The sequence below is a fragment of the Chrysoperla carnea genome, chromosome 5 (genome assembly GCF_905475395.1).
Source record: "Chrysoperla carnea chromosome 5, inChrCarn1.1, whole genome shotgun sequence".
Classification (NCBI taxonomy): Eukaryota; Metazoa; Arthropoda; class Insecta; order Neuroptera; family Chrysopidae; genus Chrysoperla; species Chrysoperla carnea.
Genome location: NC_058341.1, coordinates 53,776,782 through 53,791,244, shown reverse-complemented (window position 1 = coordinate 53,791,244; position 14,463 = coordinate 53,776,782). Strand labels below are relative to the sequence as shown.

General features: G+C 28.3%; 1 protein-coding gene across 1 annotated transcript; it reads left to right on the top strand.

Moving 5' to 3' along the window:
* Positions 1–243: 243 nt before the first annotated feature.
* On the top strand, positions 244–8,246 carry LOC123301235 (WSCD family member AAEL009094). The gene is made up of 3 exons (XM_044883969.1): positions 244–491; positions 5,491–5,989; positions 7,822–8,246. The coding sequence occupies exons 1-3, from the start codon at positions 363–365 to the stop codon at positions 8,244–8,246; spliced, it is 1,053 nt and encodes a 350-aa protein (XP_044739904.1). The 5' UTR covers positions 244–362.
* The last annotated feature ends 6,217 nt before the right edge of the window (positions 8,247–14,463 follow it).

Genomic DNA, 14,463 nt, shown 5'->3' with positions numbered 1-14,463 from the left:
GCGAATACAAACAGCTCCGTTAAATAGGTTTTAGGGTGCAAACAAACCATGCACAACCACCATCACTGAGAGTGAGCTAGTTGTGTTATTATTATTCCAGGCGTCGACAACAACGAGCTATATAATGTACACGGACGTACGGCAAATGCCATTGTACACAATGCAATAATCACTACGAAAATGAAACTGCTCTCTCATTGTTCCTCATCAATGATATGTTAAATTAAAAATTTATAAATAAACAAAAAGTTACCTCATCTCTCAATAAAATAGTGGAATTTATTTATTTTAAATACAATAAAACGGTTAAATTATTAAAAATTGTTTGTTTACTGGCGAAAAACAACGGGAATTATGGCGAAATGCCGCTTAGCAATGGGTCTTGGCGCGGTCGTGTATTACTTGTGGGTTTATTATTAGTGTTTTATTTAATTGCAGCGGTTTTTATATCAGGTTTAAGTGACATTCAACCAGGTGGTTTATCAAATCGGGTACGTATTTTTTTAATTTACATAATACATATATACAATTGCTATAGTATTCCTTCTTAAATTATTGCATATCACTTGAATTTATTGTCATATACAGGCAATAGTAATAGCAGTTTTGTATTGATAATTGCATATAATAGATAATTATAATATTTATATTTATTTCAAGCTTTGTTAACAATATTCTAAATTCCGAGCATAGTTCTCACTCTAGTTGTTATTTATTAGTATCAACATTATACCAATATAACAACTAACAGAGTTAACTGTTTAGGTACCCTGTATTAAATATAAATGTTTGAACCATTTATAATTATTCAGTTTGCAAGTACGTCCATGCACATAATAATATATATGATAGTATATTTTTGTTTAGAGTTTAAAAGATGAGTCTATAATAATAAACAAAACTCAAACTAATAATAAACAAATAATAATAGTAAAAATAATAAACATCTACTTATATACACAAATTTTGTTTCTACGATCAACAATTCTAAGCGTTACAAAACCTTTGACTAAGTTTATTTAAAAACGTTATTTAAACCTTTGATGATTTAATCGAATATTGTTTTATATGAAAACAGAATCTTCTTCTTGAGTCTCGAGTTTTAATAAATAGCTGTGTTATTGAATACTAAGCGGCTTACTTAATATTTAGAGATAATCCCCGTGTGGCATTGGCAATTACGGGCCTCCAACAATAGAAAAGATACTTTTCATAAGGTTGAAATCTTAAGAATAAATCTGAATATAATGATAACTATGATAAGTGTACTAGCAAAAATCTTTGATGCTAATGAGTATTGAAAGAAATCTATTCAAATAATAAAATACCTGGACTAAGATGTAGTCATAGACGAATTTTCAAAAAGAAAACACAATGATCCTATTTAAATTAAGAATGAAATATTTATTAATAAAGTTGCAATTGAAATTATATTATAAAGTTTAATTTATGTGTTGTAGAAAATAATAATAAATCAAACAATTGACTGAACTAATTATTGAAATACCCTGTATAGAAAGTGTTGAAATATCAGTGCTTACATTATTTTTTTAATAAATTAGAAGAGTTTAAAAAACAAACACAATTATGGAGGCCTTTGACTGCAATTTATTTAGTTTTCAAGTTTTTTTAGGACTCAAGACATAATTGATCTATGTTGCTCATTTACGAACCCGACCTCACTTTTTACATCCTAAGCACGCTATATCAGCTTGAAATGTCTTTTCGTTTTTGAGTTATCGTGTTCATTGATAGACGGACAGATGGACAGACTGACAACCGGAAATGGACTCTTTAGGTGATTTTATGAACACCTATAAAGCAAAATTTTGTTCCTAGCATTTTTAAGCATTACAAACTTGGGACTAAACTTAGAATACCTTCATATATATTACATTTCTACAGGGCATAAAAAACATTTATTTTGATCAAATTATTCTTTATTTAAAACTTAATTTACAAATTGTCGCTCTTAAAGGGATCTTCACCAGAAATACACCTACGAGCAAGAACAGTTGTAAATACTACACTGCCGTGTTGAGTTTTATTACCTCAAGTGTTGAGAAAATCTTAATAAGAACTTTATTTTCATCTTCATTGTGACTCCATCTTCTTTGCAACTTTGCATATTTTGAACCCATCTTAGCAAAGACCATTTTTTCCAAACGTCTGTGATAAAATATCTCGAAAACGAAGATCATTTAGGAGACTTTTGTTCTATTTTTCAAAAAATTCCAAATTTTCAGAAAATTTCACTGGGATGAATTTTCCATGAGGAACATGTGAGGTACTTCAAAATGTACTCAGGGCCCGATCTAGCATATACGGAAAACCTAAGTCACGTTTAATATCTGCATAAGATGTGCGCCTACACACCCAACATTTTTTTAAATTTTTTTTATCGGTAATACTTATTTTTTGAGTTTCAAGCCAATATCAACTTAAAGTAGACACCCTGTATATAGGGTATATGTATTATATGTACAGTTTCTCTTACGTAGATTCGAATGGTGTTTTTTCAGTGTTTTTTTTATTTATAAATTATAATTATTTTTTCCAAACAATCAAAGTTTTCGGAATAGTCCTGGTCTCATTGAGTCCCGTTTATCGAGATTACTGTATATCATATTTTCAAGATTTGCCACCCCACATTGTCCCCTGGATCGGGCCGTGAATGTACCAACACCGTTTTATACTTGATTATTTATAACTGTTTATTAACAGATACGTTGTGCTATTTAAAAATAATTGACAATTGTTCAAACTTTAAGAATACAAATAATAAATGACAAAGGAATTTAACAATGGTACAAGTCTTAAAAATACTATAAAATATAATTAAATGTAAAAAACTGTCTTAAAATCATGTAAAAGATCATTAGATTAGATTAAAAAAATATTAATAAATAAATATCAACATTCATTATTCAATAGATTCATCACTATATATTGGAGGGCGTTGGACTGTCGTGGAAACCACAACACTTGTGGAATGGATAAAGTTTTTTTTTTTGGCTGAAAAATTCTAATTACGGTTTATCTGGTTAAAAGTACACTAACCCTGCTCGTAAATCTGTCTTATGAGATGATTGAATAATAGTACTACCAAAAAGATAATTTTATTCATCGAATAAAAAATACAATAGATTTTGTATAACAGTACTAAGAATATTGTTATCGGTGACAAAGATTAGGCATAATATTTTTGGGACTAGAAATATTTATTAACTATAAATAAATTTGTCATTTTTTATAAATGATTTTTATTGATAATTTTTTTATATAATAACCAGCTGTTACTGTTGCTGTTTTTCAATAAGCCAAAATGCAATTAATATAAATCAATGAAGGAATAAATTTTTTACAAGTCAAATGAAGATCAAAATTTATTTCGTTAGAGTTTCGTTTTTAACTTTGTTATCCACTGGTACACTTCGCTTTTCAGTCAGTGAATCAATTCTACCATATTCGGAAACATTTTAAATTCCTTATAAAAAACCCCAATGGGTTAAGAAGAGCTTTTTCCATTCCCGCAAGAATGCACCATTTGTAAAAAGCCAAACGTGTGGCATTGCTTAATGATGTACGAGTGCCAGAGCAATTTTTTTAAAAGGCTTGAATTTTTTTTATCTGAAGTTGGACTAAGACTAAATCAATTTTGAAAATTTTTTGGGGGAAGAGGTTGTCCGATTATTGAAATACATAAATGACTTTAAAAGTAGAAATATTTAACATTGGTCTTATGGGAAAACGGTAGATGGATGCTATGTTTTCATAGATTTCTCTAAAACTAGTCGGTAAAAAATTTAAAAAAAAACTATTTAAATTAAAGTCTTAATAAATTATTGAAAACAAAAAAAAATCATTTTGTACCCGACTAATTAAGGATGAATGAGCGAATGAATGGCAGTGCGAATACAAGTCTAAAAAAAATATTTTTTCAATTTTGATGAATTAATAACTTGACAATATAAGACGAAAAGTAAGAATACAATTTTTCGATATATGGAGTAGTTTTCAAAATATCGAAAAATGAAAATTTTGTTTAATTATTCAGCTTTCGATATTTCGAAAAACCAAGGCAGATATCGAAAAATTTTACTCTTATTATTCTCTACATATATTCCTTGATGAAAACAAAATGACATTTGATTTTTTCCTAATCCTATGCTATACGATTTCAGAAATTCATGAATTCATCCACTTGTCAGATTATTACGTTGTATATAAAACAAATTAGAGCAAAATCACACAATAAATATTTTAGTACGTAGTAAAAATAAATAATATTATTAAAAACTAGATCAAATTAATTAATTATCAATAATTATCAATATTATTTAAATTAGTTTTAAAATTATTCTCGATTCAAGGATATTACCTAGTTTTTATTTAATTTATGACGACATTAAAATTGGTGATGGTATCATAAATTTCCTTGGAAAAACTGATTCCACAAAATTTCACAATAATCTTGGTTTTAGCCATTTTTTGGTTTTAGCCATTGGTTTTAATTGTATTTAAAATTTTGATTCACTACCCTAATTTTTATACATAAAAAAAAAAAATCATGACAATAGCAAACAATATTTCTGGAAGGATAAAGAATATTTTAAACGAAGTTTTTTTTCATCAAAATCCGTCAAGTGGATTTAAATGAAATCTGCTCCAACATACATAAAAATAATTTTATATACTTGTATTCGCACCTTACATGAGTGTTATTTGAAGAGTTTCCAGGTGAATGGCATAGTATATTTTTATGGATTGTATATATGGTTTGCATTGAAAATTTAATACTATTTTCTAAAAAATTTAAATAAGTAATTATGTTAATTTTCATTTAAAAAATATTATTTATGCAATTTCTTCTCTTATTTTCATAATTTCTAATGCTACAAGTTTATTTAATTATTATTTTCAATAATTTTTTGTACACATTTACTATACCAATTACAAATGAACAATTGAAAAACGGTCATATTTTAAAAAAGACGAATGGCAATTGCAAATTTTATAAGAGAACGATAGGCCTCCATCTACTATGCACACAATGATAAAATGTTTCTCATTTCTTGTAAATTTGATCCATGTACTATCTAACAAGCTATTGCTAACATGGATAAGCTAATGATAATTTTAAGAAATAATGATTTCAGCTAAATTGTAAATGATTTTGATAATATTGGTTTTCATTCGGGTTTGTATGAAACTAGGCCAATTTTGAAGTTAGAAATGTAAAAATGATATTTGAGCTCATGGTTCAAAACAAAAGTTTTTTCTTTTTTTCCAAAAATTCAATGCTCAAGGGAATAAAATAGAGGGTGCAAATTTATATTCAACGTTGTCGAAGCGGGTGGGCAACTGCTAGTTATATGTATAAACTCGACAGAAGAAGTCGCACTAAGGAATTTGTACTTGTTACATGAATTCAAGTATTCACTTACATAAAAGACAAATTGATAAAGTCAAAATAATTTTTTGTTCTAGGTATTTCGAGGTGGTCCAGGTGGATTTATAATCGCTCATGATAATTCATTACGGTTAGGCTCACGCTTATATCGTGTTGGTAATGGTGGTGGAATAATCCCAGTCTTACAAGCAAATCGTCGCCTTCGTTTACAATGGTGCTCTGCGCTCAAATTTGATGACCCTCCTTCCAAAACAATTACAGCATTAGTTTCATTCCCGGGAAGTGGGAATACATGGTTACGTTATTTAATACAGCAAGCAACAGGAATTTATACAGGATCAATTTATATTGATTTTGGACTGTTGAAAAATGGTTTTCCAGCAGAAAAAGTTACTGATGGATCGGTGATTGTAGTGAAAACACATGAAAGTAGTGCAAAAGGGCGGGCACCATTTTCAAAAGCAATATTATTGTTGAGATCGCCAGCGGCGGCAATTCAGGCGGAGTTTAATCGACAAAGTGGTGGCCATGTTGGATTTGCATCGCCAGATCGTTACAAACGTCATAAAGGCGAACGTAAGTATTCTGTTTCAAAATCAGTCAATCGGTAACAAACTGGCCGCAATTCGGTATGAAACTGTGGGCAGTTTAAATTACCCACCGATAATCAGGTATTATCGTTTCAAGAGGTTGTCGTGAAGGTCGCGCTTAATGACTTTTCCCTTCACAAAAATCATAATTAGGTTTATCTTCCTTTAAGAAGTTAGTCAAATAAGAAGATATGTGTCTCTAGAAAATATAACTTCAATGCACTGTAAAATGATTGTCTAAATATGAATATTATTACATCACCTTACAAAAAAATGAATCATTTTTAAAATTCTATTTATTGCCTATTTGTTTTGTTCAAAGTGCAATAAAAATAATTAATAAATGATACCTATTTATTGTTAAACGACTTTGCTTTTTGAGGTTATTAGTTCATTGTGTTTATGGAAATTTTTTTTTTAATAAATTATTTTTTTTATAATAAATTTTTTTTACAATGTCGATTTCATCATAGAGAATACAAATATATTTATTATGACAATACAAAAAAATTACTCTAGTTCTAATAATTGTTAATTTATTAAATTCATAGAACAAAAACTTATTTTGAAATTTTAATTACTGTTTTTAACTATTTTAATCAAATTAATTAGGATTGTCAAATATTTTTACTTAAAAAATATAATTTTTATTTTCAATTCACTAAAATCAAGCTATAAATAATTGTTTTCATTGGCTGATCACAATAAAATTAATTTATAATTATTATTAATATTTTCGCTGGTTAAATGCACCAAAAAGTACCATTTGGATAACCGGTTTCATAATTGGTACTCACCAGTCTCTTAAATGGTACCTACTCCGGTATTATACATAAGAAACTCATTGATTTCCAAAATAAAACTTTTTCTTGTTGATAATTAAATAAAGTAAATAATATATACTTACTCATATATTTCATTGTTTATTTGATAAAAATCCCACAAAAAATTAATTTAAAAAATCAAAAAACCCGACTGTGATATAAATAAAAACTGAAAAAAAAACAAGACCAACAGTTTACTTAGCGACTTTGACAGTCGGGATCCATTATTGGGGAGATTTGAGTCGGGTATTTTGTTTTTTAAATTAATTTTTATTTATTTATACTTTGTAGTTAGGATTTTCTAATATATATTCAACGAGACCCCATTTTCCATAGTTCGACAACTTTCATTTTCAGCCTATATTTGGTCGTTTGAAGCGCTCTAGGGACTAAAATAAATGAGTGATCTTAATGATTCTCACGTCAATCGATTGGTCTATTAAATAGCTAGCTATTCAATAATATTCAACTTAACATAGATCATCCCCTTTCACTTTTTTTTCCACAATATGGCGCCTGGTGATCGCCATATTGAATTTTCATTACTGCCATATCTTCAGTATCCCCCACAAGGTTAAGTCAAATCGATCGACGTAAGAATCATCAAAATCGGTCCACGCGTTTGGTCTCTAGTGTGCCACTTAGGAACACATACGCGTTTGGTCTCTAGTGCACCACTAAGTCACGCCCAAAAAAAGAAAAAAAACGTACTACGTCAGAGCATCGTTCTCTTTTTACCGAGTATGGAATCCCACTTGCACGATCGCCCATTACTAGCGTGGTCTATTCTTATATGTATATGGTTTGACTTCGAATATCTCAAAAACCCGTGATTTTAGGACTTTGTGTCCGCGAAGTTTTTTGATCTGCTTATTCACTACTACAAGAATCCATAGTTTCAAAGATTTGGAGTGAAACCTTATTATAAAAACTTAGAAATCGAATTAGGTGTAATTTATGTAAAATATTAATTTCTTTACTTTTTCTGTTACAGTTTGGATGCAATTTGTACGTCAAAATATAAAAATATGGCGTCGAACATACATCGATTGGCTAACACAATTCACCGGACCAATACACATAATATTTTATGATAAATTAGTTGATAATGTTGAGCATACATTACGAGGTTTAATTGAATTTTTAGGTAGACCAATTGATAAAGAATTACTGCAATGTGCAATTGAACGTAAAGAGGGTATCTATCGCCGACATAAACGTATTTTAAATTTTGATCCATTTACAAAAAAAATGCGTGCATTTATACAAAATGAACAAAATTATGTATTTAATGTAATATATTCATATCGTTCACGTATAACAACAAATGATGAGAATTTCTTTACGAAATTTCGTCGACAACATCCGCAATTTAATAATAATATTTCAACAATAACAACTATTTCTAATGAATCATAATTTATTTATTAATAAATAACATTTTATATCTTCGTTGATATCTTTGGTTGCATATGAAATAAGTTATTACTCTTGCAAATAACATAATTCGATTAAAATGTCGATACACTAATTTTCATATTAAACTGTAATTTCGTTGTCAAATCTGTTTTCATGAATTTTTATACCAAGTTAAATTTTTAAATGTATATTATTGTGCCTGTTCATCAAATTGCTACCTTGTTGAATTTTGGAACCTTTTTTTGTTGGTAAGCATGTTAGAAGAAAATGACCTTCGCTGTAGGCTATAATAACACCGTAATTTATGCAAAAAGTTTGCTGTCTCACAGATATTACATAAATAATTAATACAACAAGCAAAAATTGACAACGTTCTTTTGAACCACGGCATAATGTCATCTCTTAAAATATCATATAATTTGTGTATACACCAAGCCCGTGCAAAGGAATTATCCAAGGGAGGGGTTCAAACTTTTCTTCGCCATGTTAGGCCATAAAGTCAATAAATGTTAGGTCAATATTTCAAAATGTGATATTCGATCACTGTTTTTCAATATGTTAATTCTGCGAGGTACAGAGAAAAATTTTTCCAAAACTCTGTGTGCATCGATCCCTACACCGCGATGTATATTGAGCGAGGACTAAATCGTTTAGCTTCTTCAGACATTGTCACAGACAAATCTGCCAGAACGTGAAGCATTTAGTAGACATTCGGAAACGCATCTTTATTGTAAACATCGAGTACTTCCAGTGAATTTTTGGCACCCTGCCAATTCGTTTTCGCCAAAGTTGAAATTCGTCGACCTAGATGTTACGGAAATCATCGTGCAAAATTGAATATTCTAGTTCAAAAAGTCAAGCAAGAGTTTTCATCAAAACTTTTCATTTTATTGAAAAAAAGACAAGATAAAATTGATAACTATTGCGATGATTCAAAATTCGATCTATAATCTTTAACTAAATCAGTCTGTATTTCCCTGAACTCTTCTCCAATGTTTTCTCTTCTTTCAATCAAAATATGTTTCGCAGCATCAGTAAGTTCGATAACCTCTCCAAGATCCAAGTTTGAAGTACTCGACTCAAAGACATGTCAAAGTCAAAGAATGTACCGAGCTCAAAATATGCATGGATATCTGATTCATCAGTGGAAATGCGTCTCATAAATGGATGCATTTACAGGACTATATTGTTAGTTCAAAATTTATGTGCACAGATTCACAATGGGAGAGGTTTGGACCCCCCCCCCCCCCAACCCGTCCCTTGCGCATGGGCCCGGTATACACCAAAGTTTTATATTCATAAACAATAAGTATTAATCGCAGTCCATTTTTGTTTGATACGTCTGGGAATATATAATATATAGACCAAAATATGTTTGCCCTTTGTTACCAGATTCCTTGTCTCACGTATTATAACATATAATTATAAACAATATAATATGAAAGACAAAGAATCTGGCAACAGACAAGGACAAGCATACATGATAAAGTAAAAACTATTTTGGTCTATTCGATTGTATAAAACAAGATGCCAACCAGAGAAAAATTATTTCTTAACAAAGCTGTGTTGGAATTTTTAACGCCATTAATTAATTTTAGAAAATCATTATTTTTTGTTACTTTGTTCCTGAAACTAATTTAAATAAAAATAAAATTTAATGGGCAGGTTCATAAAGTTGACTTTACCGCAATCTTGCTCATAGAGTGAATTTTTTAGCATTTTTAAAGTTGTACAATATTCTTGAAGCATTTAAGTGAGTATTCAGGCAGTTCCTTGTCAGTCGAAATAAGATCTTTTTTATTTATTTCTAAAATAAAACATGAAAATTTTTTGCTATTTATGTCAGAAAATATTTAACACCACACTTCAGAATAAAAGGTGCCAGTGGGCCATGGGCTGCAGAATAGTGAACTGACAATATTTGAAATTATAAAAAATTAAAATTTTATTTTTATGCAAAATCTCACAGGCTTACAGAATTCGATTTTTACTGCGGGAATTATAAATCGAACAATAAATGTCTGATATTAGATTTTTTTCGAGTCTTCAGGTTGGAACTGTTCTTACCTGTTTCTCCTAGTCGATGCCGTTGGTCAGAATATTTGTATCTTTATAGCGCTCGAACATAATCGTTCAACTTTAAAGAAGATTGATATTTTTGCATTCTCACTTCCATTTTAACTTAAATTCGAATCCTGTTTTTCATACTCAGGTATATAATTTTTTTTTATTTTGCTTTTTCTAAGAAATATCTATGGTGACTAAAATATATAAATAATATATATTAATTTTAAGCAGACTTAAAAGACTCAATAAATTAGCACCTCGCTTTTAGCTAATTTTATTTTTCAAGCAGCTCAATGTACTAAGCACAATATTATTGCTTTTTGAAAACCCTCAATATAAAAAGAAATTTAGGCCTAAACTTCATTTGATTTATGAAGGCGACAATTATGGAACAACGTATACCCATTTTAGAATGGAAAATTATTTTGGCAAGCGCATTAATACCTAAATCAATGTATTGTATTTTGCTTTTTACAAAAAAACGCACAAGATTTAAAACTAAATAAACAAAGTTTATTAAAATTAAGGACGTTCCCAAAAAAATTAGAGTATGAAAATATTTGAGACTTACGTTTCAAATTTTGAAGGTACATTCTGTTAAAACTTAAAAATTAGACGAAAATTAAAAGTGAGTTTTTTCGATGTATACGATAGTTTTTGAAATATTGTTGCCTAAACCTTTAGAGAAATTCATTTACAGACGAAATGGCATTTTTCGTAACACAAATTCCATTCATTTCATCACTTTAAATGCATTTTATGGAAAAACGAATACCGCTTGTTATATTTTTCCTTATAGACTTCAATATAAGATTTATATGTTAAAAACGCATTCATTAACAGCTCAAACGTAAACATTAAATGCTCATAAAGGGCATTAATGAGAATGCATATATACCTACACGATTTAAAGATGATCCTAAGAACCGTGATTTATTGGAAACGTCCTTAAAAGATTATATAAACAAAGTTATACAATTATTTGCATTATAAAAATGCTATTTAAGTTAAATTTTATTCAGGTTTTACTGTAATTAATTTTTATACTTATTTTAAGAACGAAAAATCTATTTTCGTTAAATTATTTTAATACGAAAATGAAACGAAAATTTTTTTTACCATAAAAACTTTACGATAATTGATTTTTTGTTCTTAAAAACGGCATTTCACAGCAGTTTACATAAACTAAAGTATATTTTATATATGTAATTGATATATTTTTAAAAACTATTTTACTCTAAAGAAAACTATTTTAAACTCATTATTGTATAAACCTAAAAAAAAGGACCCTGGAGTTTTTAAATCAAGAATAATTTTCGGTTAATTTCTGTCCAAAAATATACTCCATACTGGGTTCTTTAGATGAATATACCTAACATATTTTTTATTTTGAGATGGCATAAATAGTATTCGCTTCGAATTTAGATCTAGACAAAAAAAATTTTTAATTGTGGATAGTATTTAAAACCATCTCATACTAGTGTATTTAATTTAATTTTAATTGTGAAAAAAACGAATGTTTTTACATCTGATTTCTTCATCTCGAGTTAAATTTAAGATTAATCAGAATATGAAGAAATCAGAATGGAGGATCCAAGCTCTGGCAAGAATTCTGTGTGCTTTTAAAGATCTATTCGGGATATGGGTCAGTTAGATCAGTTTATAAATAATCATTTTTGGGCGGATGCAAAAATTTGTATACGTTAATATACAGTAAAAAGTATCCAAAAACAATTGTACCTTAACAGGCAAAATTGAGCCGTTCCCGAGATATCACACTTCAAATTCAAAATTATATATATATATATGTTGGCTAGCTCTAAGCAGAACAAATTTTCGGTATAAAAATTCATCGAAAGAATTTGAAAAGAAAAAATGTTTTTGCAGTCCCTAAACCGGTAATAGGAGTACACTGATTGAGCGGATGAGTCTGAAGCCATCGAAAATTGATTTTTGAGTTTAGAAAAACATTGAATACGACCTATATCTCAAATAAAAGTTTCAAGGCGCACAGAACCTCTGCTAGCGCCTGTAACCATGTAGTAAAAACGAAAAAAGATAAATATTTTAAACGAACAATGAACAAAAGTAGTTTTAAGGCCTAATAGAATTATAATTACAAAAAATTGAATTGATTTTTCATAATTAAATTATATAAATTAATTATTTATGGGGCTCTAATTGATACTAAACCCGTATTATATTCAATGTATTATAAAAAATTTATTGTTTTTATATTTATATGTGTACACATAAAGCATAATAGATTAAATGTTATGTAAGATAATTTTTTATTTTATTGAATATTAATGAAATTAATTTGTTATAATATATTTATTAGTGAAAATCATAATAATTGTCGTAATTTTTTTATTAATATATATAAAATTATTTATTTATTCTGAATGTTATTAATAAAAAAATATTCTTAAAAATTAAAAATTATATTTATTTATTTAATTGTAAGGTTTTCATCCCTAAAACAGTCGAAAATTGAAGTAGTAAATTCTTTTTTAGCATTTGAAAAATCATTTATCTGGATTTAGTTTTGGATTAATTCTCAAAGTAAAATAACACATCGTTGTTTTAGGTGAACCATTAAAGCCATCTGGTAAATTTATGACCTATGGTAAGACAAATTACAAGAAAAAATTTAATTTTTTTATGTTAGCTTTCGCCAGCTGGTTGCTTTTCCCTTAGCCTCTATTAACTTTTAATAATATTATAACACATTTGATAGGCGTATAATAAATTTTAAGGCCAGTTTTTATGATGATATTCAAATATGTCGTGAAGGATAAAATGATCCCTTTATTTACGTAAAAATGATCCCTATTTTATGTGTAAAATTACAATCGGTAAAATGGTCCCACATCATGAAGCGTGTCTTGAATGTGTGGATTTGGATGATTTTACCAGTGATTTTTGTTTTCATATTAATCGTTGATGCAATGTAAATAAGACCTATTAATATTTTATGTGAACTTTACCCACTTATTCCTGCAAGGTCAGTTATTAAACGATTCCTTTTGAGACATATTGAATAATTCTAAAAATTTGAACAAATAAAAAAAAATTGCCATGCCAATATTGCATGAATAAAGAAATCAATAATATTATACATATGTATCTCGTTATACAAATCTCGAATAATTTGGCTATAAATTACATTTTTTCTTAGGGGAATCATTATAGGACACCTCCCCCCCAATTAGAGGATTTGTGCTTAATTACTTTTTGATACTTCATCATAGGTATATAAACATTTAATTCTATTTGATATAAAGTTGTTGTTTATCCTGACAAAAGTCCTCTTCATTTTACGTTCCTGACAAACTACTTAGCTAACTTGATCTCCGGAAGCTTTGTTTAATTAATTACAGAGAAAATGTCTTTCGGATCTTAAATAAATGTTTCAAGATCTTGAGAAGAATTATTCAAAGCCATTATATTTACAAAACCGTTTATTTAAAAATAACATGTCTAGTTACACGTTAGCAATGTAATATCAATGTTTTTTTTACGTGAATAGCGTTACGAAAATGGAAAAAATCATTATTTTTTTATCGAATTTTTACGTTTTTAAAGGGAAAACGTAAAGGGAAAAATGTACAAATAATGAAAATTTATTTTTCAAAATTATTGAAAATCATCAACCAAGATAATTTTGACTAAAAAATTACGAAAATTTATCATTCGGAAAGGATTTTAGTCAGTTGCATCTTTTTATACAATTAATCCAAAACGAGGTTTTCTTAAAAGTTAGATAAATAATTTTTAATTAGAATTTATACCTACGATTTACTTAATCTAATATGGATATTTCTTGATTTCTATAATACGCTAGCTTTAGAGCCGACACGGCTAATTTCATTTGTAAAAATGATTAATTATGTTTATGATAAAAATTAAATAAAACTTCATTGATAAATATCAACAAAAATTTTAAAATATCTCATAGCATTCATTGTATAACAATTTTTGTCATATTAAATTTTTTCCGTAATCAATCAACTTTTAAAAAATAATTTACCTTGCGTTAAAAACTGCATACACATGTATTATCTTGGATACATCCATCGTTCGGTGGCGGTGCTGAGGTCATTATACTATAACATTTTTTTTTTGATTAAACATTGATTGTGTTTCT

Bases quoted from the DNA above. Each gene is read 5' to 3' on its own strand.
- LOC123301235 (XM_044883969.1), top strand. From the start codon at position 363: ATGCCGCTTAGCAATGGGTCTTGGCGCGGTCGTGTATTACTTGTGGGT. The intron at 492-5,490 runs GTACGTATTTTT...TTTTTGTTCTAG, and splicing joins CAGGTGGTTTATCAAATCGG to GTATTTCGAGGTGGTCCAGG. The intron at 5,990-7,821 runs GTAAGTATTCTG...TTTCTGTTACAG, and splicing joins CAAACGTCATAAAGGCGAAC to TTTGGATGCAATTTGTACGT.